Below are 25,727 nucleotides of genomic sequence, written 5' to 3'. Positions count from 1 at the left end.
TTCCGGGAGGAAGCGGCGCAGGCAGCGGCCGGGGAGCGCGCGCTCGGGCTCCCTCACCTGCCGGCGCCCGGCGGGACGCGCGCAGGGCCGGACGGCCCCGGAGGAGGAGGGAAGACCTGGCCGCCTGCGCCGCAGCCCAGCAGCCCGGGAGCACGTCTGATCCCGCGCGGGGGGCCGGCTCCATGGCGACCGGGCTTGGGGAGGCGGTCTACGGACTTTCGGAAGACGAGGTGAGCTGCGCCCCCTTCCCGACGGGACTCCCCGGGAGGTTCCTGTCCGGCGGCGGCAGGGAGTGGGGAGTGGGACGACTCCTTGGGTGCGCGTCCCCCGCGCCTGCTGGGGGACCCCAAAGGCGGGAGCGTCCGGGAGCGGGGTCCCGGTGGGGTGCTCGCTTCTTCCGCCCTGAGCCTGCCGCCCCTCCCCCCCCGGCCCTGCGCATTGTTTGTAAATAAAGCGGCGCGACGCCCAGCGAGCCTGGGGTTCACTCGCCGCTCCCCGCCTTTGGGTGGAAGGAGGGCGCGTGCGCTTCTCAGCCCGCGTGTTCCTTTCCTCCAAGCCGCGTCTCCTGGGGCTGTGGGGCAACTTTCCGCCTTTCGCCCCTGCAGCCCGGGAGTCCATGACGTGTGTCACGTCTGGGTCGCGGGCTGGAGACCCGCGCCGCGCGGGGGAGCCCGGGGCCGCGGCAAAACCTGGATTGTCTCCCCCTGGAACTTTCTAATGATGGTGTCAGCAAGTGTTCTGATGCGTGTGTGCTTGTTACGGTGGGAGAGAGTGAAACGTTCTGAGCTGTGCGTGTCCGACCCTCTGTCTTGCAGAGTCTAAAGCCAGGAGTGTGGATTTCGGGGTCTTTTTGGTGGGGGGAGGAGATCTAGGATGGGGGCAGGTGCTGCTGGAAACTTGGGGGAAGCTTGCAGCCCTGCCATTTTTTTTTCCCTCTCTGGGATCCAGCACCTCCGGGGTGGGTGGAGAGAGGAAAGCTCAATTGATCCTTTTTATTGATGAAGCGAATTAAGTAAGCCACGCCCCCGAGGCTGCCGTTTCGCCTGGAAAGGGCTTTGTTTTTACCCTTACTCTCTCCTCGCGGGTTCCCACTCCCCCCTTTTGAGAAGATCCTGCTACATCACTGCTTAGATCTCTCCCAACCAGCCACGCTCGGGTCTTATTAGTGTGTTGCTCTGCCAAAAGAGGGGTGGGCGGCTGTCGCTGGCGCGGCGTGACGGGCAAGCTGGATGGAGCAGGTAGGAGGGGTTTGCCATCTGGCGGGGCGCGCGTTCAGGTCTGGCTCCCCTTTCGAGAGGTGAATTTACAACCCAAGAGGCATTACTCAGCGGGGAGGTATTTCCTATCCTGGTTGTGCATTTCATGATAAGTTAATGTCTGGAAATTCAAGGATTTCTGGGTTTCTCTTTCTTCCTCTCCTTTCTTTTCTGAGATCCCCTCTTTCTCTGGTGATAGGGGTGGGGTTAATAGACACGACCACGTTATGGCTTCTCTCCCACCCTGGTAGTGTGTGTGTGCGTGCGCGCGTGTGCGCGCTCCGTAAGTGTGTAATGGAATAGGTGTTTTAGGGTGGAGAAGGTGTTGTGGGTATGTTCCCCCCCTTAATGTTGCTAGGTAAAGCTTGCTGTGGTATTTATTTTATCAAAGAATGATCGCAATGCAAATAATGTGATTGGCGTTTCCGATCATTTTGCCATGCTGGGCTCTTGTAAAATATTTCCCCCCTTTTGTGCACTTACCTGAGGATGGGTGAAAAGTAACAGTGTTTCACTTACCCAGGGGGATCTCCTCTCCCTGTTTTCTCTTTGAGGAGCTTACTCTTTCATTCTCTACTTCTCCATTTAATTAGTAGCGGTAGAGGGCAGGCAGTGAGCTTTTAGAAAGGTGGTGAGATACACATTCCCAAACAAAGGGGCATGAGGACAGCTGCCTTTCATCTTAGGTCTTTTTAAAAAAATGACTTATTATTATTAAAAATCCCTGGAAAAGAGAATTCTTAAAGAGCGTTTTGGGAAAAGCAGCTGGATAAATGAATCACATGCATGTCAGTGTAGTTTCTGCTTTGTCTGCATTTACAGTTAGTGTCAGAATCGACCCAGAGCACATCTTACCACTTTTGTCTAGGTGAGTTAATACTGATGATCTTAATTGGTGTCTAGGGCAAAAGTGAAGGATGGAATGTAAACAGAATCAGGGTGTGTGAGTGTGTGTGTTTGTGTATGACTGGGTTCACTCCTGTATGTTGCTGGAGGGGAATTTAGGGCTGTGTAGGGAATAGTAAGAGGTGATGAGGACATTATATTGATTGATTGAGTGGTGGCCATGTTGGTGATACTATTTAGTTCCACACACTATTCCGAAAGACAGGTCACATCTGTCTTCCCTTTTCAGCTTGTCCTACCAGTGGTGAGGAAAAAAAAAGAAGGCAGGGCTGTTTTGATGACTTCACATTTTTATGGTATTTGCTTTTTATGGGAGGTTTCATGCTGTCAGGTTGCCCTTCGGAAGATCAGGGGTTGCGTTCGTGGATTATTAACAAGAAATTGTTGAATTTGAACAGCTTGTTTTGTCTTCCTGAGTTAGCCTGTGTAAGAAAACAAATGGAAGATTTTAACAGGCTCTTAAAGTAGATGCCTGATGAAACAAACAGCATGGTTGTTTTCCCAAGGCGTTTGCTTCAGCTCATACAGTTGGGGTGCTGTAGATCATCACAAAGAAAGGTATTTTGATTGCTGTGTGGAAGAGCCACCTTATAAACCTCTTAGCTAAATAGGCATTCGTACCTAGCAAATTTCATAAAAGTTTGTATTTTCACTGAAGGTTGGTGAAAAGCATTATCGTGTGTTTGGCATGCACTTAGTTGTATCCCGTCACAGAAAGACGCTTTAGCTCTAAGCACTGCTGGTGATGAAGCATTGCATTAACCCAGAAAATCGCAGGATGCCAAGACAGAGGGTATTGTTCCTAGGTCTGTCCAGCTTGTCAAATGAAAGGGATTAAATGTGGGCTTTGCTTGTGTGAGTGCATGTGCTGTTTATTTTTTATTGTGCCTTTCTGGCTAGGGTTCCTCTGGTGAACTATAGTTCATATTCACCCGGATTCAAATTAAGTCCATTTAGGTAATCAAATTTGAAATTGCTATCAGACGAAGGGCTTTTGGTATTGGAGGGATTAGCAGATTAAGCAAATTTCTGATTCAGGGCCCAGGATCAGATTGATTTGGAATCAGAACAGTTTGGACTAGTTTCTGCATTTGGCTTAGTTCCTTGGTGGTTTTTTGTTTTTGTTTATTTTTTGGCAAGCTGCAACCCATTTTGGCATAGTTTACTCGTGAATGTTGCTGTTAACCTTCTGAAATCTTTTATTACAGCATCTCAGAAAGGTATCCTTTATTTACAAGATTTTCTGGTGAGTGAAAGTTTGATAACTTTTTCCTTAGATATGGCATTTGCATTTTTTGGCGGTTAGAATGAAACAAATGGCATAGAGATGAAGGCCAGGCTGACGTGGGATGATACTTTGACACCCTCCCTCTTTATTTTATGCAAATAAGGATAGTTGGCTAACATTTCATATGTTTTCTCTACACCTGGCACTGTGTTAAGCCTTTATGCACTTACTGTCTCATTTAATTGTAAGAACCCAGTGAGGTGTGTGCTATGATTTACAGCTGAGTGGAGGCTTAGAGAGGTTAAGTGACCTGCATAAGGACCCAGAGCCAGTTAAGTTGTAGAGTCAGGATTTGAACCCAGTTCTGTTGATTCCACAACCCTAGTTTTTAACATGCTCCCTCTCTTCCAAGTACTTGAAAAGTCTTCATAACTAAGTTATTCAGGATAATGTAGGAGATAAATGTCAGGGGTTGTAAACTGATGGCTTCTGGCCACAGTTGACCAGGGACCCTGCTTAGTATTATCTCCATAGTGTTTTAAATCTTGGGAATTTTCATGGAAAATGGTAAAAATCTGACTTCATTGGGGCTACATTCTCACCTGGCAAGTTAATGGGTCTGAGTTGTAGCTCTTGAGATGTGGCAGCTGTGCTACAGTTGCCACGGTCTCTTCTTCTCCTATAGTCTTAGGAGTCTTCTTGCTCATTTGCATGTAATTACCTGCTTCATAACAAACATTTAAGGTTAACCTTTGGCATGGATATAGTATTTTCTTTACTCCAAGATGCTGTCAATTTTAAGACGCACCACTGCTTTATCGACCACTAAGAAAAGAAAAGCTGTCAAGCTGTGATAATACTGTTGATTTCATGAAGCATCATTATTTCAGAGATGTTAAAATATGAAAACAAGGATGTGTTAGAAGTCATTAATTACTCTAACCGGAAGCCTGGGATAACCCTGGGTCATCAGTTTCAAACACCACGCCCCATCAGTCAGTAATTTTTTTTTTTTTGACTGTGTTGTGTCTTGTTGCTGTCTGTGGGCTTTCTCTGGTTGTGGTGAGCAGGGGCTACTCTTCTTCACGCTGCGCGGGCTTTCTCATTTCAGTGGCTTCTCTTGTTGCGGAGCACGGACTCTAGGCGTGTGGGCTTCAGGAGTTGTGGCACATGGGCTCAGTAGTTGTGGCTCACAGGCTCTAGAGTTCAGGCTCAGTAGTTGTGGCACACGGGCTTAGTTGCTCTGAGGCATATTCCCAAACCAGGGATCGAACCCCATCTGCGGGTTCTTAACAACTGCGCTACCGGGAAAGTCCAGTCAATAATTTAAAGTCAACTCCACTCAGATTTCTGCTCTTCTGTCTCAGAGAAAAGGGCTAGCATAAGGGAAATGCTCTTAAGTGGACATCAGCAGAGAAGAAACAGGGAACCTAGCTGCTGGGCCACCTGATTAGCCACATGTGAGTAATTGAGAATAGTCGTTAATTTATAGAATGTGGTCCATGTGTGTTTTCTAGAGATTACTTGAGAAACCCTGCAGGCCATTTTTGCAGCTGTGCAAAAAATGGTCAGAAGATTGCTTTCAGAAATTACAGTTTGGGTATTGTTTGGATCTGAAGGAGGATGCTGAGAGGCCACTTCTCAGAGGAACATAAGCCTTGTCCCTTCATGCCAGCTCCAAGTGCCTGCCTGAGTCAGGCCTATCCCTGCTGGTCGGGAAGCTCTCTACCCAGGACACGGGCTACCCCGTGTAGGTACATTTGAGAAACAGACCCTAAAAGGGCCTAGGTTTTATGGTGACATTTGAAAGCAGTTATTAAAATCGGCCAATATAATGTACTGGTTTTGTTTTGCGATACGCGGGCCTCTCACTGCTGTGGCCTCTCCCGTTGTGGAGCTCAGGCTCTGGACGCGCAGGCTCAGCGGCCATGGCTCACGGGCCCAGCCGCCCCACGGCATGTGGGATCTTCCCAGACCTGGGCACGAACCTGTGTCCCCTGCATCGGCAGATGGACTCTCAACCACTGTGCCACCAGGGAAGCCCTAATGTATTGTTTTAAATTCTCCTCTCTGTTGGTTTTTCTTTGTGTCAAGGAGTCTATGGAATTTGCAAGAAATTGACATTCTAATGTATAGTCTGTTGAATTTTATAGTCAGAATGTTTATTTGAATTATGTCCTCACTGAAAAGTAGTTTCCTTAAGGAATACAATTTTTTGGTCAAAGGCATGAGGAGAGTGGCAAATGGGAATCCTCAGATGACTGCAAGTTCTTTTCCATGTGGGATGCAATTTAATTTTAATTTTATTATATTTCATTTTTTTGGCCTCGCCATGAGGCTTGTGGGATCTTAGTTTCCCAACCAGGGATTGAACCCTTGCCCCCTTCAGTGGAAGTGCAGAGTCCTAACCACTGGACCACCAGGGAAGTCCCCAGAATGCAATTTAAAGGGAAGTGATTGAATGGGGCCTGGGCAGCTGTCTCTTCAATGCAGCGAGTGCCCACATCACCAAGGAAACTTCCTTGGAAAGTTGTTTGGGAATTGTGGGAGCATCCATATGCTTGGTATCCGTTCAGGAGAAATATGAATAATCTCAAGGAAGAAACCCCTGACGTTAAGAATGGTTTTGGAATGTGACATCATCACAGCAGTACTTTAGAATTCCTGCTACATTGCTTCTGCACGCACCCCAAGGGGAAGAAGCTGTATGTTCATTGATAATTCATAACCTTTCTGTATTGTGCAGTTATTTATATAATAACCATAAAAACATGGTAGTATGTGACTGGTGGAAGAAACAAATTAATTTCTCTGTGATAGATTGAGATCATATTACATTTTAAATTTTGAGTTAAGAAGACGTTGAAACAGGTTTTATTGCTGCTTTTGAATTTTGGGTCCTAGACAAGTAGCAGCAATCAAAAGAGACCCTAACTGGAGTTTTTAAGCATTTTGATGTGGTAGGTCTTTGAGTAAGTGTTTCTGTCCTACCGATAGATTTGGGAATTGGTAATAAACCTGACTACCTAGTGATCTTCTGACAATCCACGTAAAAGAGGATTAAAATAATAAACGAGTCATATGATGATGGTAAGTATTAAGGTTGTAGGATTAAGGAAGAGCATGAGAAGTGTGACAGTGTTACTTTCTGTTTTTATATTGTTTCTCTTCCAGGTCGCAGTATAAACAAATATATTTCATTTTCCGACTATAGGTGGCAACGTTTGTACTGTTTCTGTTTAATGATGTTACTGTTGGCGTTGCTTGTTGGTGGAATATAGAAATGGGAGGATAGTTTAGAGATGAGGATAAGGAAACTAGATTTAGAAAACAGTATTCTCCTATTAACTAAAAAGTCAGTTCTTTACTGAAAACACTTCAAGTGGTATTTCTCATTGTGGGCAGTATCAGGAATCATCTGTTTTCCAAGTTTTTCAGGGTTCCTCTTATCCGGAACATACTAAAATTTGGGGGAGGGACAGGCATTTGGATTTGGGGGAAAAAGCCCCCATAACATACAAACACACAGGAAAGGTCCTTTGAGAACCACTGTCACATCCTTTCTTCTTGGGTGCATAGGGACTTCTGAATAATTCTACTTGCATTGTCCAGACCGTTTCATGATTGCTGTCATTGACTTTGAGAGAAACTAACAATCTTCGCTACTCCCGGGTATTGAATTGCTGGAGATATTCTTGGTTCCTGAGGCAAGACCGCGGCTCAGGTTCCGGCAGAGAGAAAAGCAGTGCTTAGAGATCTGGGACACTTATTTCATGGAAATATAAGATCTCCTATAGGCATAATGTTTTATTCTGAACCCGTGTGGCCTGAATTAGGCTTTAGGTGAGAAGAGCTGTGTTACATAAGCACGTCCCAGGTAATGAGCTTGAATTTGACGCTTTGGTCGACTTTTTTCCCCTGAGTTCAGAGTCCTGTATTGATTCAAAACTGGCCAAGTTTAATGGTGAGGCTATCAGATTCCCTTGCTGTCATCAAATTCACTGTTTGGTGACTTCTTGGCAGGCAAGCATCCACTGAGAGATTTCGTATTCTTTTTATGCTTCCTATTCACCAGGAAAAAAGGGCCATTCAAAAATGACTTTTCTTTTAGTGTAAAATGCTGCGATGTGAAATCCATCCTGTGAAGATGCCCCCTGGCGGGGTTTGTAGGGATGGTGGCCCCATGCAGGGGATGAACACACCCAGGGAATAGTCCCATTGCTGGTTAGGGTGGTGGCCCATCACCCGGGACTTGTCAGGGCTTCCCAGATAATGCTGAAGTGAAATTTTGATGGATCGCTTGAGTGGCTTAGGTCACCTCTGTGGTCACCTCTGTCTTCCAGATGGAGACAGTGTGTTCCATCTGTGTGACTAGGTCCCTCCGGACCGAGGGAGCAGACCCGGGTGGGGACCCTGTGGAACAGCGACAAGGGCCTGAGCTGTGCCTCTTGTGATTCTTTTTTTTTTTTTTGTGCCTCTGATTCTTGGTGTTGCCTTTGTTAATACAGTTTTCATATTTTAATTATATTTCCCATTTTCAGCCTTATTCAAGGCCCGGCTCTTCCTGGTCTCCTCAGGCGCAGTTCTGGATCACACTTAGTGTCTTTTAGAGCACTTTGTAAAGCTGGACTTGCCCTTGTGGGTTGTCATAGTAGTGAGGCAGCTGCAGCGAGAAAGATGGACAGACAATTCACTCCCACCTGGCTGGAGGTCACATGGAGCTGCCCCAGTTGAGCATCTGTTTTAATGTTTTAAACTTCAAAGTTAAACCAGGTTTTTGGCAATCTGTGACTTAAAGTTTTTAATGTACATATTGGCCACCGTGTTAGGTGTCACCAATGTGGGGACTCCAGGGAAGACAGGCTTGGGTCCCAGGTAATGGAGCAGACGATGAAGATCCTCTCTACTAACTTTTCCTGTTGTTTAACTGAAGATGTTTGTATCGAAAGGGTTAGTTTTTATTTACATGTATTAAGTTTTGTTTTTTAGTGCTGGAAGTCACCTTGGTCTGGTTTTCCCAGAAAATGAAAGCAAACCGATGCTACTTAGAGACTTATTTTGCTTCATAAGCACTCAATATTAACTATTCATGAGAAAAAGTGGGTGGATGTGTATCCTGCTCAATTAGAAGCTCTACATACTTCCGACTCTCCCAGCTACTTTCAGCTCTTGAAGAATGGGTATCCGTTAAATATCCTGTACTTTCTTTTCTAAGTCTCCATTTTTTTTCCTCTCTCAGTTAATCAGTGGTTTATCTTTGGGTGTCACCAGAGTGCTAACTTCATCTTCATTGGCAATTTGGTAAGGAAAGGGGAAGGAGTGGGGGGGTTTAAAAAAAAAAGCAAAACCGAGCATCAGTTTGCTTCCTTCTATCCTTTCTTCTCATTCCTTTTGTGTTTTGTATACCGTGTGCGATGATTAGGAAGCAGCTGTAATGAACAGTAAGTTGGTTTTTAAACTTGGAACTGGCTGTATTTCCTCCTCGCCTGTTAACTCCTGAGGATAAATGAACGTGGTTCTTGAATTAAGCTGTAACTAGAGTGAGCTGAACTCTGTGGATTTTGACTTCCAGAGTATGTTTTTGCTGATAACTGAGAAGTTGGTATGGGCTGCGCTGCCTGCCTTTGGAATAGAGGTCTTAATTGTCAGTGCGTGTTATTAGTGAAAGAGAACATTTTTTTTTAAATGGAATTTCTTCAGGTTTATTGAGATATACTTGACCTATAACATTGTATAAGCTTAAGGTCTACAACATGATGATTTTTTTTAAATGTATTTTTTAACATCTTTATTGGAGTATAATTGCTTTACAATGGTGTGTTAGTTTTTGCTGTATCACAAAGTGAATCAGCTATATGTGTACATATATCCCCATGTCCCCTCCCTCTTGCATCTCCCTCCACCCTCCCTATCCCACCCCTCCAGGTGGACACAAAGCACCGAGCTGATCTCCCTGTGCTATGTGGCTGCTTCCCACTAGCTAGCTATTTTTACGTTTGGTAGTGTATGTCTGTCCATGCCACTCTCAGTGAAAGAGAACATTTAAGCTGGAACTAAGAGCTTTTCCTCCTTTGCTGGGAGATGTGAGATGGAGAAGGGTATTTATTGTGCAGCCACAAGGATGGGAGAGGGGGTGGGGAGATATTGAAGAATATTTAATAACATGGAGATGACAGTAATATAATAGTACGTGGGAAAAGTAGGTTACAAAACACTGGATGTGCTGTTTCTCCAAAACAGTAGAATCCTATTGTGGTTAAAAGTGTTTATGCATAGGGCTTCCTTGGTGGCGCAGTGGTTGAGAGTCCGCCTGCCGATGCAGGGGACACGGGTTCCTGCCCTGGTCCGAGAAGATCCCACATGCCGCGGAGCAGCTGGGCCCGTGAGCCATGGCCGCTGAGCCTGCACGTCCGGAGCCTGTGCTCCGCAACGGGAGAGGCCACAGCAGTGAGAGGCCCGCGTACTGCAAAAAAAAAAAAAAAAAAAAAGGTGTTTATGCATAGGAAAAATGACCAGGAATATAACCCATGATGTTAATGGCAGTTATCTTTAAGCAAAGGAATTACAGGTACTTCTTCTTGTCTTTTTTGCTTGCTTAATGTTTTCTATATTTCTACAACAAACTTTTTTTTTTTTCTTAACATAAGAATAAGTCTGAAAATGAGGTAGAAAGAAACCTCCCAAATGCATGTACTTCAGGCTTTGGGTAAAAATTAGAGCACTTGTTCCATCCAGATATTATAGTGTTTGTTCAGTTGAGCACATTTTATCAACGCCCTGCTTTGTGCTTTGTATCTGAGGACATCAAGGTCATTGCATTGCCACTTGTGCCTTTCAGTAGCCTCCCAAGGTGGGAAGTGGAGGGGAGAGGTAAAAGGTTGGTTATTTTTTCAGAAAAAGTGGCTGGTAAATCCGATCTTCTTTTCACCAGCAGCTTGCAAACTAGATGTTTCATTTTCTCCACTGTAGACACGTATGATTTTTCATCCTTCAGGGCACTACGGTTGCATTAAAGTCATTTAAATCTTTAGTAGTGTTCTGACTGTTTCGTGTGTGTACTATGAAAATTGTGACCTGTGATCAAACTCAAATTTGTTTCTCTGTATTTTGTTTTCTTGGGTTTCGAGTGAGAGGTCTTGTCGTTACCTAATTGCAGCATTGAGTAGCGTTTAGATATCAAGGTGATAACTGAATAGCTATAGTCATAGGGACACATAACAGAGTGGCTGGAAGCTCTTCTTTGTTTTGCCTTCAAGCTAAGTAACGTCCCTTGAGTAACGTCCCTCAAGTGTCATTGTTTCCCAGGGTATGTTTCATGGTTGTTCCTTCCTGAACGGAAGGACAGAGTTGGCAAATACATGTTACATGTAACCTGGGACATCGCTCTATCCCCCTTCCATCAGCCTTTTAGTGTTTCTGAAATAAGGATGCATCTTACAGTTGATAAGTGTGTTTAATGTGGTGGTAGGTTCCTTGCACACTTATCTCCTCCGTATCCCCCATCCTCCCCAAAGGTACAGCTTACAGGTGATGGTATCTTAGAATTGTGGCACTTGAGTTGGCCAATCTCAACTTGTATGTTATGGTAGATCCTTGATAGTTGTTATGGCGACTCCAGCCTCATCTCTCTTGTTCAGTTATGATGTGTCTATTAAGAAGTACCCACCTGGACCGTAGGACAAGGGCCAGCTCAATGATATCATCGAGGAATCAAGTTTGTTTTTCACGACTCCGCTATCTACAGCCTGGCCCTGTTCAGAGGCCTTATTGGTCTGAGGGTGGCTGCCAGTGGCACTTAGAGCTTTGTTCTCTTTTCCTCCTTGCAGAGGAAAGATAATCGCTTCCTGTGGCTTTCCGCTTAAGATCAATGAAATTTCATTCCTATAATCACCCAGGAAATCTCTCATTGTGTCTCACTGGCCCACAGAAGCTTCGCTCTGCTCCTCCCTCACCCAGCCAGTGGGAAAGAGGGGGTGGAATTACCTGTATTGCCTTACTGTTTCAGCCCATAGTGCACCTGTTGGATAACTCACCCACCTTCAGAAATGTTCATGACTTCATGAAATCACATGCTCCCTTTCCCCAGGGAGGCAACCCAAATATTCATTTAAGTATTGCAGGGATCTCTGGGTGATACACTGTCACTTCTCTTCCACCTGAAAGAAGGTTTTTTTTTGGTCTAGTGACTATGGCTTAATTGGTTATGTTCCCCCCAAACCATCCAGCCTCCAGTGGTGAAGAAGGAACAGGTTATTACAATAAACCTCCCATTTGGAGAGGGAGAAAATAGGGAAGCTCAGGGTATGGTTGCTGGCGGAACAGGAGTAATGAGTTGTTGCCTTGGTCAGCCAGTCCGGCAGCTTCCGGCTCTGCTGCATTGTGTCCAGTGTGAGGATCCTCCTTGGTCCTTGTCTTCTACAGCCGTGCCTGGATGGATGGGAACTGGCAGAGCGCCTCCTCTTGGGTCCTGCTTGGTGTGAGTTTGGGACTGCAGGGTGGTTTGTCTGGGAGTTGAGCAGCCATAGGCTGGCATCATCTGAGCTGAATACGTGGCAGTGTTGCTCCCATGAAAACTTAGGTTCCGGGTGTTTTTGCTTCCAGTCAATTCCATGGGCTGGTAGTGACAGCCAGTGATCTTATCTAGCTGAAGTCGGTGCTTCTGGGAATTTCTGTGTCTTAGTGACAGGTCTCTGTGCCCTACTCAGCCCATTGTTTCTGCCTCAGGGTGATTCGAAAAATAGCCTCCGATGAAGAGGCACAAAGTTTGGGTCCAACAGACAACACGGCACTTAAACTCACTCTCCCTTTGCTTTACCTACTCAGAATGACCAACTTCTCCAGCCTGGTACTGTGGGACTCACAGGACCCTCCACCTATCCCACCCCTCTTCGGGCATTCCAATTTTATTTATAATGCTACTGTATCACAAAATCTGTGATAGTTAGGGCTCTTGATTGCAAGCAACAGCGACCAATTCTGATGAATTTGAGCAGAAAGGGATTTATTGAAGGCATTTTGCATAGCACAGAAGTACCTGGAAAGCTGGAAAGCCAAACCTGGGCAGTGGTCAGGAACTAAGGAAGGCTGGACACCCAGAATTGCAGCCAGAGAGCCTACAGGAAGCATCTGACAAGGGCTCCAGGGCTCTTAGACACTGAATGCCACCTCCGACAATGTTCCCCACCTGTCTCTGGATGCCGTGTGGCAGGGCTGCACCTGCTGTAGCTGCATCAGCTCTCTTATTTCCTACTTGTGTTGCGGGTCCTCACAAGCACTCTCAGTCTCCATGATTCGGCAGAAGGACTCACAACACCCAGAAATGGGTACACTGACAGTTACAGTTTATTACGTGAAAGGGTAACAAAGCAAAATCGGTAAAGTTGGATAAATATGCCCGGAGTGACATCTGGAGGAAACCAGCCGGGAGCTTCCAAGAGGCCTCCTCCAGGGGTGTCACACAGGATGTGCTTAATTCCTCTATCAGCTACTGTGATCACATATAGGAAAAGTTGTCTACCAGGGAATCTCATTAGAGAATCAGTGCCCAAGCTTTTTATTGGGGACTGATTGTGTAAGTGCCCTCTGCCTACCATGTACTAAAATTCCAGGCTCCCAGAAGGAAGGCAGGTGTTTGCACAGTCTGGGCACGCTGAGGCACACTTAGCATTTAGGGAACGTTTATATCCGTGGAGGGAAGCCAGCCAATCTTGCAACTGGGCTTTCTAAGGATAGCAGCCTCAGGCCCGCTACACTTATTCTTTTCTTCCCACTGTCTCTTTGCGTCCCTAGTGGGAAAACTCAGGCAGGAGCCTCTGATTGGCTCACCACAACCATGGGCTTACATCCTTGCTGCTGGGGGAGGGGTGCGACGAGTCTTTTTCTTCCCCTTTTAAACTTTTGGTTTCTGTAGTGGGAGATGGACCCAGCCTCCCACCAGAACTCACGCTGTGGGAATCCCCAAACACAGGAAGTGGTGTCTGATGTTGGGAAGTGCAGCATCCCTCTTCCCAGAAGCAGACGCCTCTAAGCATGAATCAGGCCCTTCGTGGTGAATGAAGGGTTGCAGCAGTGAGGCTGGGTGGTGTGAACATTTGCCATTCCGGCATCGGGGAGGGGCTGTGACATGTTTTTGCAAATTTCACGTCCCTGAGGGGGGCAAAGTGCCCCCACCAGGTGCCATGGGTGTGCACCTGCTCTTCAAGAACCTATAGTATGCTATAGCAGCAGTTCAGCTGAGATCTGAATGAGGTGTTGACAGCTACTTGAGGTTTGGGGACAGAATATTCCAGACAGTGGGGATAGCAAACACAGAGGCAACAAGCTTGAGGAACAGAGAGAGAATTAGCCTGGCTGGGGCATGGGGGGCGAGGGTACTGGCAGGCAATGGTCGGGGGTGTGGACAGGGGACCGATCCAGAGGGCTGGGTTTTCTCAGCACAGTTGGGGAGCCATTGGAGGGTTTGAAGCAGAGGAGTAGCAGAATCTGATTTGTGGCTTGAAGCACCTCTGGGAGAAAGGACTGTTGGGGCAAGGACAAGAATGAAAGCAAGGAGACCAGTCCGGAAACTCCAGTACTGGTTGGTCGAGAGGTGGTGGTGGGCTGGGGTCCAAGGAAGGGCACAGGGCAGTGTGGTGACGTGGATGGATTTGGCGTGTATTTTGGAGGAATTGCCTGGCTCTTGATAGACGGATATGGAGTTACCACCCAGGATTATGGTGTGAGCAATTAGGTGGTCAGTTACCGAGAGGAAGATCTCGAGAGGAATAAGATTAAGGGGAAATGGGGAAATCCAAAGGACTGTTTTGATTAGGTTGAGAGTAACATACCTACTCGGCTTCCAGATGATGCCAGCGAGCAGGTAGGTGTAAGCCTCTGGAGCCCAGTGGAGCTGTCGGGGCAGGGGTGGGACGTTGGGGTCCTCAGCATGTGGTTAGCTTGTGGGGTCTGGGAACTCGGAGAAATGAGGACTAGTGAGAGGAGAGCACAGGCCCTGGGTCTGTCAGCCTTTGGAGGTCTGGGCCAGGAGGCGTGGCCTCTAACCACGTGTGGCCTCGGGAAGGCTGCGGGGGTGGGGTGGGGTAGTGGGAGTGGTCAGCAGCATCCGGTGGCAGGAGGACAGTGAGTGTGTGTGGACGTGGCTAGGTGGATGCCCTGGTCATCAGGAGTGGGGGAAGGGGTGCCCCAGGCAGGAGAGGAAGGAAATGTGGGCATGCAGAGGCAACTCTTCAAAGGAATTTTGCGGTGAATGGGAGTGAAGAGACGCGGCTGCAGCTAAGCAGGGGCCAGGGTCCTGGAGGATGTTTTCTTTTCTCCAGTTGGGAGATACCAGTGTGTGTGTGGTTGTGGCAGAGAGGGAGAAGGCGATGCAGAAAGTGGATCGGCTCGTGCAGTGAGGTTGGGGTGAAGGCCGAGGGGCCGGCTCTTAGGTGATCACAGCTGTAGAATTTCTGGGCCTACATTTGACATCATCTTGGTGTCGCCGTAAGTGATCCTTCAGTGTCTCAAGCTAAGGAAATAGGACCCAAATTGACTTAATACACCAGTGATGTCCTGCTGCCCAGTGAATGGCAAATAATCGTGTGCCTGGCCGTGTGAACAGAAGTTTCCATTTGCAGTTAAAAAGGCGTGGGAGAGGGCTTCCCTGGTGGTGCAGTGGTTGAGAGTCCGCCTGCCGATGCAGGGGACACGGGTTCGTGCCCCGGTCAGGGAAGATCCCACATGCTGGGGAGCGGCTGGGCCTGTGAGCCATGGCCGCTGAGCCTGCGTGTCCGGAGCCTGTGCTCCGCAACGGGAGAGGCCGCGACAGTGAGAGGCCCGCGTACCGCAAAAAAAAAAAAAAGGTGTGGGAGAATTGAGTCGACATCAAACACAGCTGGTAGCAGACCCACATGGAACCCCAGGGAACCAGCTTGGTGGCAGCTAGTGCCATAGACCGTAGACCTAGTTTTATACTTCTGTAAATGAAATATCAATCAAAGAATTTCAGCCAGCACAGAGAGGAGATTTGAGAATTTTTTAACCTTTTAAACTGAGCATCAAGCTTGAGAAGTACTGTTCTAATGAGTGGTTGAGAACCACAGTTCACTTTCTGGGGTCCTCGGACCTTACTTCTCCATTCCAAGCCCATTTATAGTCTTATATTTTTGTGTATTGTTATTTTGTAACAATCACCTTCAGTTTTGTTAGAATGAGGCTGGTCTTAATACACAAAAAGAAGATTAAAAAGTACAGGAAGGGGCGGGAGTGACCAATAATGGACAATTTGATGGATGGGATGAGGTGAGTTGGTAACTCCCAAATTTTGTAACATCCTGTCACTCCAGGGAGGAGGGACTTCTCAGCTTCCCAGTCTTTTTTTTTTTTTTTTTTTAATGATTAAAAAAAAATTGAAGTATAGGGAATTCCCTGGCAGTCCAGTGGTTAGGACTCTGCGCTCTCACTGCCGAGGGCCCGGGTTCAATCCCTGGTCGGGGAACTAAGATCCCATATTCCACAAGCTGTGCGGTGCGGCCAGGAAAAAAAAAAAATGACGTATGGTTAATTTACAATATTGTGTTAGTTTCAGGTGTACAGCAAAGTGATTCAGTTACACATACATAAATAGATATGTGTTTATATGTATATACACTCTTTCAGATTCTTTTCCATTATAGTTTATTACAAGATGTTGAGTATAGTTCCTTACGCTATACGGTAGTTCCTTGTTTACCTGTTTCATACCCAGTAGTGTGTATATGTTAATCCCAAACTCCTACTTTATCTCAGTTTCCCAGTCTTGTTGTGGTGATTTTAACACCTGGGCAACAAAGACCTTGCCCTTCTTTGCCAGGTGACCTTAATTCTAGAGTCTGTGAAATGATGGTTTCAAGCAGATGCTCTGGTCTGGGCAGTGGCAGTTTCAAGGATTTCTTTGCCCTTTTAAAGAATCTGTGGAAACTAAAAACCAGTGTAAAATGATCAAAGATGAGTCTGTGCCCTTCTTCTTTGGAATGTGTTTGCCTTTTACGGGGGCTTAGAGAAGCAGGAGACCTTTTAGAATTTTAGGGAAGGAGGATAGTTAAGAAAATTTTAAGTAAGTAATGATATAGACTAGAAAAATGGAGGGGTAATCTGTATGGCATGAGCAAATAAGGGTTTTTTTGGACCAGCTGATCTGATGAGATTGTCTAATCTGAGATTCTGTCTTGTGTGGGGCAGCCACGCACGGGGCCTGATGTTGTGCTGGGGACTGAGATGGCCAGTGGACAGCCCTTGCTGCTCTGAGGGTCTGACCTGCTTGAGACGGGCATGTAAACAGCAATCAGTTGTGGTCAGTGAAGTAGTGGCAATGACTGTGCAGGACGGTGCTGTTGAGTCTGGGCTGTGAAGGTGGGTGGAAAACACTGGTGTCCGGCTTCGAACACTGACATCTGAGCTGAGTTTTAGATTAAAATAAGCCAGTAGTTAAAATTCAGGCACTTTTCATGTGCTAGGTGCTGATGTGTATATCTGACGAAAACTCGTGGAGTCTTCACAACAGCTCTTGGAGGTGGGTACTTTTATCTCCATCTCACAGATCGGAAAACTGAGGCACAGAGAGGTTAGCTAACTTGCTTGGGGGTCACAGAGCTAGTAAGTGGCAGAGCCAGGACTCGAACCAAGGCACTCTGGCTGCAGAGCCTGTGGGTGGAACCACCACCCCATGGTGTCTCGGAGCAGTTCTCCAGGGAGTGGGGAGGAAGAACAGCAGAGGCATGGGTGGCCCAAGTCACAGGAGGAAGTGGCTCTGTGTGAATAGCCTTGTGGACCTTGTCAAGGAACTGGAACTTTATCTTCTGAAGCGCTTTGAGAACCCACGTAGATCTGTGCTTTTCTAATGCTCACCACGCAGCACCGGGAGAATGGATGTGAGGTTGGACCACAGTGGGAGGTCCTGCAGCTGGCTGGGCAGAGTTGGTGGTGATGACAGTGGAACCAACCAAGCTGGCGGGGAGGCGGGGTAAATGCAGGAGATATATAGGAGACGGAAGGCATTGGATGTGGTTACTGATTGATTAGGTGAGAAAAAGGGAGCAGTCTAGAATAAATCCCTGCCACCCAGGTTTGTTTCAGAAGACTATTGGATGAGAGGAAGGGAGAAACCCTTTTTAAAATTAAATATTTACTAAATACCTGGTAACAGTGGTTTTAAACTGCGGAGTAAGCCCCCTGCCCCCTGAAACACTTGGCAGTGCCTGGAGACATTTTTGGTTGTTACAACTTAGGAGGTGCTACCGGCATCTAGTGGGTAAGGCCAGGGATGCTGCTAAACATCCTATAAGGCACGGGATGGCTGCCACGATGAAGAGCTATCTGGCCCCAAATGCCAATAGTGCCAAGGTGCAGAAGCCCTGCACTAGTATATACCAGTTTTACGTGGTTATCTAATTTAATCCGTTAACCCATCATGTGAGATTATTAAATACTCTTTTCCACGTTTTTCAGATGACAAAAGCAAGGCTTAGAGAACATGGGTGGCTTGGCCAAAGCCACAGAGCTAGTTAAGTGCTGGAGTTGGAATTTGAACCCGGGTCTTCTGTCTGTCCCAGGGTAGACGTGCCCTTTTCAGTTCTCCTGCTGTTTTATTCATTGCAGAGCTGCAAAGGAAGAGGCACATTGAATTGTGGGGCTCTTTTTTCTATAGTGCTGGCTCCAGACTGGAGAAGGCAGGAAGGAAGGTGGTTATTTATACGCAGCTCTGCACAGGATCGAATTTTCCAGTCCTGAAGGTCTTACAGCAGGGAGTTCACGGAAGTTATCACTGTCTAGATGTCGGCTTTCTCCCGCAAATATGAATATGTACCATCTTTTCCTTTTAAAAATACTACTGTTAAATTAAGGTAAAATAAAATGTGAAAATGATCATTTTAAGCCCTATTTATTCCCTGTGCATATTAACCATTGCAGCTTCTCAGTAATTTAATTACTGAGTATCCCTTGGGGGAGAGATTGGGAGGGTCATTCGGGACTGCCCTGGATTTAGAGATAGCAGAACTGTTAAAAATACCTTGATTTGCCAGAGGTAAGGAGCCCTTTTGAGAATTAGTTTGTTTTAGTGTGGTATGGAATGACAAGAGGGCTTTTGATGGCTCAAGAGAGAGTGTGGGGTTTAGAATTGTCAGCTGCTGTCTGCTTTTAATGGTTATTATCTGGTTCCCAGGCAGCCTTCCTTGGTGGCCCGTGATAGTAGAGGCTTAGGGACAGGGTTTCCACATTTGAACTCTCTGTAATGTCATATTACCGGTATTTTCAAGGTTATGCATTTTAAGATACAGTCTTTCGATGGTGATCTGAATGAGGCTGCCCTGCTGAGATAGGTTTTTGTGGGCATGATTTCTCTGCATAAAACAGTCTTTGTGTTGACCCCAAGTCCCGTTTTGTGTCTGGCCTCCCAGCGGCCTGGTGCTTGCTTGGACTGCTGGGACCACTGGGTGAGCGTGCAGTTTCTGTCCTTTACCTATCAGCTCTTTTGTCCTTAGAGGTGCTGGGACTCCTGCATCCAGGCAGTGCTTCTTTGGGGGAAACCTGTTTGCTGCAGCTTCCAATCTGATGCCGATTCTGCTAGAAATTAGAAGCTTCGGAGGGCAGGAGTTTGGTAAGCAAACAGCAGGGCCTTCCGCTTTATGTTAGGAGAGTCCACGTTTTCATAGAAAATCAGAAAAAAAAAAATGGAGAAAAGGAGGACTCAGAACTTTACACAGTGTGCTGGTTGCTGGCCTGGATTATACTACATACAACATTGAACTCGAGTGTGGTTTTTTCTTTTCAAATTCCTCGTGTAGATTTACACGTATAACACGAAAGTAGTAATAGGACATTTTGACAAAAAAATTGAAGGGGCGATCAATTAAAAGATCACTTCTAAATTTTGACAAAAAAATTGAAGGGGCGATCAATTAAAAGATCACTTCTAAATTTAACCCAATATTGAAGAAGAATAATAAAAATAACATGTTTTATTCACTATATTAATGTTACTATTTACTCAGTGATTATTCCCCTGCATCGGCAGGCAGACTCTCAACCACTGCGCCACCAGGGAAGCCCTATATAGTGTTTTTTTAAAGGCTGAATAAAGTACACCCCCTTGAGAGAAAGGACATAAATGAGAACTTCACGGGTTGACTTAAATTATTTTTATCATAATGTTTCTTAAAATATATCCAAACATAAAAGGAGGAATGAATGTGTTTATAATGCATCTATCACCATAGCTATCACTGTAGCCAACGCACAGATTCATTACAAATCCAGTTCCCCGCCTAATTCAGTTCAAATTAACTGCATGGTGTTTGATGTGGCAGGTGATGCTGATTTGTTGAAGCCGCGTCTGTCATCTGCTCAGGAAGTACTGGCTGCTGGGCCAAGTTTTCTCCTCCTGACCTACCGCGTGCCAGGTGGTGGTCACTCACTCTGTTTTCCTTTACTCCCATTATTCAGACTTCTCTTACACCGTATGCTGGAGCACAAACACATCAGTCTTGTTAGCTGGACACACAGTGGAATTACCGATGCCCTCTCGATCATGAATACTAAGACCAGTTTTAGCCCCAGAAATCGTGGCGAGCACTCCGTTACTTAAAGTGGTGTTGTTGATGATCTTTGTATTAATGTATTAAGATCGTCATGGCCTGAGGCTTCCTGGACCGGATGTGGTCCGCTCTCATCCAGCAGTGAGGGAGTCGCTGTGGTGGGTGGTAGAGCCTCTTTGGACAGCCCATGTATTTTGTCTGTCAGCTGTCATCACGCAGCTGTGATTCATCAGAATACAGATGATTCTCACCTGGCCCAGTAACATCTACCTTGAGAATGTCAATCAGATCTAATACATCTTGTGCCATAGTTGCTATTTGATCTTGCACTGGTCTTCTCTTTGCTTTTAAAGACAGCTTTGTACTGAACATTTCCCTAGTTGGAGAACACAATTCACTCAGGCTCTCATCTTTCCATTCCTTAGCAACCCTCTTTCCATTGCCACCATCAGATGACCTTGCTGATTTTCCAAGTAAGAAATGCTTTTGTTGTATTGTTTTCAAGGCAAACAGAGCTCCATTTTTATTGGCTCTGGAGTCCCCTGGCAAGGAAGGCACCTCTCAGGGTGCTCTGCTCAGCGTTGAGTGGGTGCCTCGGCTACACACTTGGAGTTGTACTTCCCTAAGTTGAACTTTAGGATTCTTGCTTTTAAAAAAAATTCCTTTCGCCCTTTGCTTATCTTAGCCAGGGACAACAGTAAAATGAGGAGCAGTTTATTTATTTTAACAGACATGTTGGACGTTGCCCATCCAAAGGAGCATTGCCATTCAAGGTGGTTTCTTGGGGAGGCCTTGCCTGTACTCTTAACAGGGTAACCAGGGGTCAGTGTGTTTCTTGGTAATCCTTACTCTATCAAAACTGCCTTCTCAGCCAGGCTACTAGGCACATTAGGCTCATTACCTTATAACAACACCTCATTAAAATGGTCTTAACCGGGTTGAACCCTCATCTTAGTCACTATGCTTGGCTTTGAAGCTGTTTCTAGAAGTTAAATTTATCCCCTGGGAAGGCACACTTGCCCACCACTCAGGGTGTCAGATGTAATGGACTTCAGTGGCAGCTCCTCCAGCAGAGAAAGTCCAATTCCAGGTGTGGAATGCTGACTTACTATTGAAATAGGTGCTTAGGGTTCCAAGGTGGCCGTACTGACATGCCACACTTCTAGTGTTACAGCAGAAGAATCAGCCACGTTCTTTAATATTCATATCTCGTAGAATTAGAATCAGGAGAGAAACTTGGTAAATCTTCTCTATGTTAACAAAAGTAAAAGCAGAAATTACTGGTGGGTTTTTATACGGTAGAAACATATATACATTTTCTTATTTTTTCCCCATAGTCTCTTCAGTTGCTTGTCTCTTTCCTGTTACATCTCATATCTTTTGAAGCCTTTTGTGAATGCTTTTTAGAGCTTCTGTTTTCGTAGACATTAGGAGGTTCTGGGGTTTACTTTTGACGTTGATTGCCAGGCGCTAGGAGATAACTAGTTGGGAGAGCTTTTTCTCTCTGAGTGCTGCAGCTTGCTTGGGGATTGGGTTTATTGGGGGAGGTTTATAAACTTAGATCCCCTCATACACACCCACACTGTAATTCAGAGTTTGTCATCTTTAAGTGTTTTTCTATTTTAGCGCTTAAGGCCCACTCTCTTAAAGTGAATATTTAAATCTAAGCGCATTTTGGTTTCTGCCAAGAAAGAACAAGAGTGGATCAAGTGAGAAGTTGGCATAACAAAATGTAGTTCCACAGAAGCAAATTGACAGTGGAGAATTGTGTTGCTGGTTTTTGGTTCTGATCAAGCACTATGGAGTCCTAGTATAAAACAAGCCTGGGTAAAAGTCCACGTTCACATATCATACTTGGAAGCGTTTGGACCCAATATGGGGGAGCTATATATGTACGTAATACCATGGTGATCTCAGGCCTTGAAGAGTGACAGTAAAAGGACATGATAAAATATCTTAATACCACTGCTTAGCTCTCTGATAGCCTTTTGCTGTTTGCATTGGAGGAATTATCACAGAATGATTTGACGTGTTCTGGTTAAAGCAATGGCTAGGGCTAGGGTGGGGTGAACCACTGCAAGGGCCTGCAGGGCCACACCTGGCTTACCTGGAACACCTCGCACACCTGGCTGGGGGGCCCCTGAGGGTATACCTGGATTACCTTTCATACCTGTAGTTCTCAGGGAATAGCGTCTTTTAGCTAAGAAATGAAACTCTAAGCGAGCAAGTAAAATGAGTAGCCCTGTGGGACCTGAGCAACACTTTGAGTACTTCTGTGGCCGCCCACGTGTATTGTCCTTTCTGCTGTGTAGTTAGTGTCCCAGTGGAGCTATTTGAGTCGTGGAAGCTGGAGAAAGAGATGTCGCACAGTGTTTTGCAGGTGGGAGGTGAGGTGAGGCGGTTTGGGAAGTTGGCACTCCTTAGCCTGCCTGGGAATGCGAGGATCCCAGATGGCAGGTGACGGTGGCAGCAGGGGCTGCAGGTGGACTGGGTAAGGGCTGCTTGGGCTTGGGGATGGACTTACCTGAAGGCGAAACGGGACTGCGCTGTTTGGCAACAGGGCTGCAGAATTTTTAAACCCAAGCAACAGAAGCATCTCTGTCTTCGCTCTTCTCAATCCCAATTTGTTTTTAGTCTCAGCAGAGACAAGAATGATCGTTACTTGCAAAGTGAGGGAGCTAGGTGAGGGAAGAGTAAATATGATTCTGGGCCACTCAGACATGAGTGAGCAAATTCTTTAAATGATCTTGTGTTAGGTGTTATCCCTTGCCTCAAAATTGCTCTGCAGAAGGCTGACAGAAGACCTACCAGGGGAAAACGTCAGAATTCCCCACCTACAGTTTCTTTTCTCCTTTTCCATTATTCATTGAAGAAAGAGAGAAGCTTGAGGGATGTCCCTGAGGTGTGCATGGCCATGGACCAGGCTCGGCCCTCAAGCGATGGGGATACACTCTGTCGGTAGGGGACCGAGTGGGGCCTCTGAGGCACTGCCTCCCTTAATTTTCCTTCTGAAAAGGATGCTTTGCCCTGTGGCTTCTTGTTACATGCTCTTCTCTAGGATGGTTTATCAGAAAATATGACTGTCTCTCCATGCCCTTCCTCGGCAAGTGTGTTAACAGCAGGATAAGCACAGTTGTGAAGCCTTTATTTCCACAACTTTTCAAGTAGCTAAGCACCAGCAATGTTAGATTGAAAATGGGGCCATCTTATCAGGAACCGACTTTCAGATGTTGAAGTAAATATAAATTTAGTAATGTGGGAAACTTATTACTAAAAGTACTCCATATTTGAATCATTTTTCTCTATTGTTAGCTCAGTTTTAGGAACAGTCCTAGGGGTTCCCCTGGAAGAAAGTTTGGCTGGAATAGAGGGCAGTGATTGTGAATTCTCCAGATCTTTCTTGGGCATGTTGTTAGGGGAGCAGCAGTCTTTTGGAATACGAATAGGAAGTGTTGATGTTGTAATGCTGACTGACACAGTGATACTGCGTTTAAAATGGTGGTTAATACCTCACTACAGTTTCACACAAAAATACAGGTAAGGGCCTTAGAATTCCACAATGGTGGAGTAAGGACTTCTGAAAATCTACTCCACAAAAGCATTGAAAACACTGGCAAGACATATCAATATCAACTTTTGCAAAACTTTGGAAATTAGCTGAAGACTTGGAACAATCTGAGGAATATTTGTTCAGGAAAAGCCATGTGATCTCAGCAGGAACAGTGAACTTTGTGTGGTGTTTTAACTTGTGCTCATCCCATCCCCCTGCCCCAGCTCCACTGTGGCCTTGGAAGCCAACGGCTTTGCAGCTATGGTAGCTGTGAAAACCAGCAGTCTAGTAGCCACTGGATGTGGAAGAACAGAATCGGAGCTCCCCCAGAGGCCCACTTCCAAAGAAGTGTCAACCCGTCTGGCAGCTTGCGTAAAAGCTCCATTCTTAGGGCTTGTCTTTATTTGATCTGACTCAGAGCACACTTTGTGTAATGGCCCTACTCACTGAGCATTTGTTGAGAATGGTCAGTTGCAATTGTTTAATTACAGCTGCCTGAGATGGTTTTGCTGTTTGGGGCCAACAGTAGCTGATCAAAAAAAGACTGAAAGAAAAATCTGGGAATGAAATGTCCCTCAGGAGCCTTGTAAAGCTCCACCATTTTTCTGGGAATCTGCAAGACTCTGCAGATGCCCAGGGAAGACTGAAGAAGGCCCTGAATTCTCTTGTTGACCTTGAGGTTCTACGCAAGCAGAAAGTGAGACTAACGTAGAGTTATAAACTGGCTGGCAAAGCATTGAAACCATGAGCCAACACATACACAGAAGCCCCTGGTAAGGGCTGGAAGATTTATTAGTTCAGGACATTTAAGGAAATCTCTGTTCACCTACTCCTGAACCACTAAGCGAACTAATCAGGGACTTCAGTGGCCACATGTTACAAAAAATACAGACGTCGTAGACTTGGTCCAAGAAGATCACTAAACAGTAACAACAAACAACCCTGGGGTCCGTAACAATAATTTTGGAATCTGATTTCCACACATTGACACATTATATTATTTTAAACGTCTAGTTTTCAACAGAAAATTACATGACAGCCAAAGACACAGGAAAATATGGCCCATCCACAGGAAAAAGTCAATCGATAGAAACCGTCCCTGAGGAAGCCCGGGTGTTGAATGTACTACAGAAAACTTTACATTAGCTTTGATAGACATGTTCAAAGAATCTATAGGAAACCACATCTAAAGAGTTAAAGGAAAATACGGAATGATACATCACCAAATGGAAAACGTGTAAAGAGATAAAGATTATTAAAAAGAAAAAAAAAAAAAAGGAATTCTGGAGTTGAAAAGTACAGTAACTGAAAAGAAAACATTGACATTATGATGGGTGAAAGAAGCCAGACACAAAAGGCCACCTTTTTAGTTAAAATGTTCAAAACAGGCAAATCCATAGAGACAGAAGGTAGCTTAGTGTTTTCTGGAGGCTGGTGGGAGGAAGGAATAGGGTGTGACTGTAATGGGTACAGAGTTTCTTCTGGGGTGAGGAAAAATTTCTGGCATTATCTAATGGTGATAGATGCACAGCCTGGTAAGTATATTAAAAATCAATGAATTGTGTATACTTGAAAAGGGCAGACTTTATGATATATGAATTAAACCTCAATAAAGTTATTTAAAAATAATGTATATAGATAAGGGCACATCCAGATGCATCTAGGGTGTAAGAAAACTGCCATAGGCTTCAGTATCTGGCTTGTGCAGACTTCGGGCATTTTGTGCCTTGAGTTGGATTCTTATTTTTTCTTTTTTTTAAAATTACTTCTTCGGCAGGTCCTGAGGAGACCAGGCTCCTCTGCCCGGGGAGAAATTCCAATGGCAGGTTGGATGGGTGACACATCGTCCTCCTTAGCAGGGAGCAGCCTGGGAACTCCTGCAGAAAGTCCAGCAGAGCCCCGCTCACACGGGGCCACCCACGAAGCCGTGGCCCCTCACTCCCTCCCACCAGCCCACCTGAGTTGGATTCTTAACTCTGCATCTCATTTTCCCTATCCACTCTACTGCCCCTGGCAGGGTCTGCTTCTGTGTCACTGGATTGAGGGAGCAGCTTGGCAGTGTTCCTCCATTCTGAGAGGGTGATGTGGGCCATTGGGCCAGTAGTACGCTTCTGCCTAATTAATGCCTGAGCTTAAGCTTTCATCGATGTGGGATGTGTCAGTGTTTCTCCCCATTCTCGCACCTTGTACCTTGGCATTTTGCTCTTATCCTCCCAAGATCAGGCTAAGAAAAACTT

At 45.8% G+C, this 25,727-nt stretch overlaps 1 protein-coding gene across 3 annotated transcripts in view; it reads left to right on the top strand.

Moving 5' to 3' along the window:
* The first annotated feature begins 21 nt into the window (after positions 1–21).
* The window catches only part of NEDD4L (NEDD4 like E3 ubiquitin protein ligase), a 335,334-nt gene continuing 309,628 nt past the window's right edge, over positions 22–25,727 (top strand). For all 3 annotated transcript variants that reach the window (XM_024754790.1, XM_024754788.1, XM_024754787.1), the window contains exon 1: positions 22–230. In XM_024754790.1, coding sequence (XP_024610558.1) covers positions 183–230 — 48 coding nt within the window. In that variant the 5' untranslated portion in view covers positions 22–182. The remainder of the gene's footprint in view (positions 231–25,727) is intronic.

Source organism: Neophocaena asiaeorientalis, unplaced genomic scaffold (genome assembly GCF_003031525.2).
Source record: "Neophocaena asiaeorientalis asiaeorientalis breed wild unplaced genomic scaffold, Neophocaena_asiaeorientalis_V1.1 scaffold124, whole genome shotgun sequence".
NCBI classification, from domain to species: Eukaryota; Metazoa; Chordata; class Mammalia; order Artiodactyla; family Phocoenidae; genus Neophocaena; species Neophocaena asiaeorientalis.
This window is presented reverse-complemented; position numbering and strand designations above follow the sequence as displayed.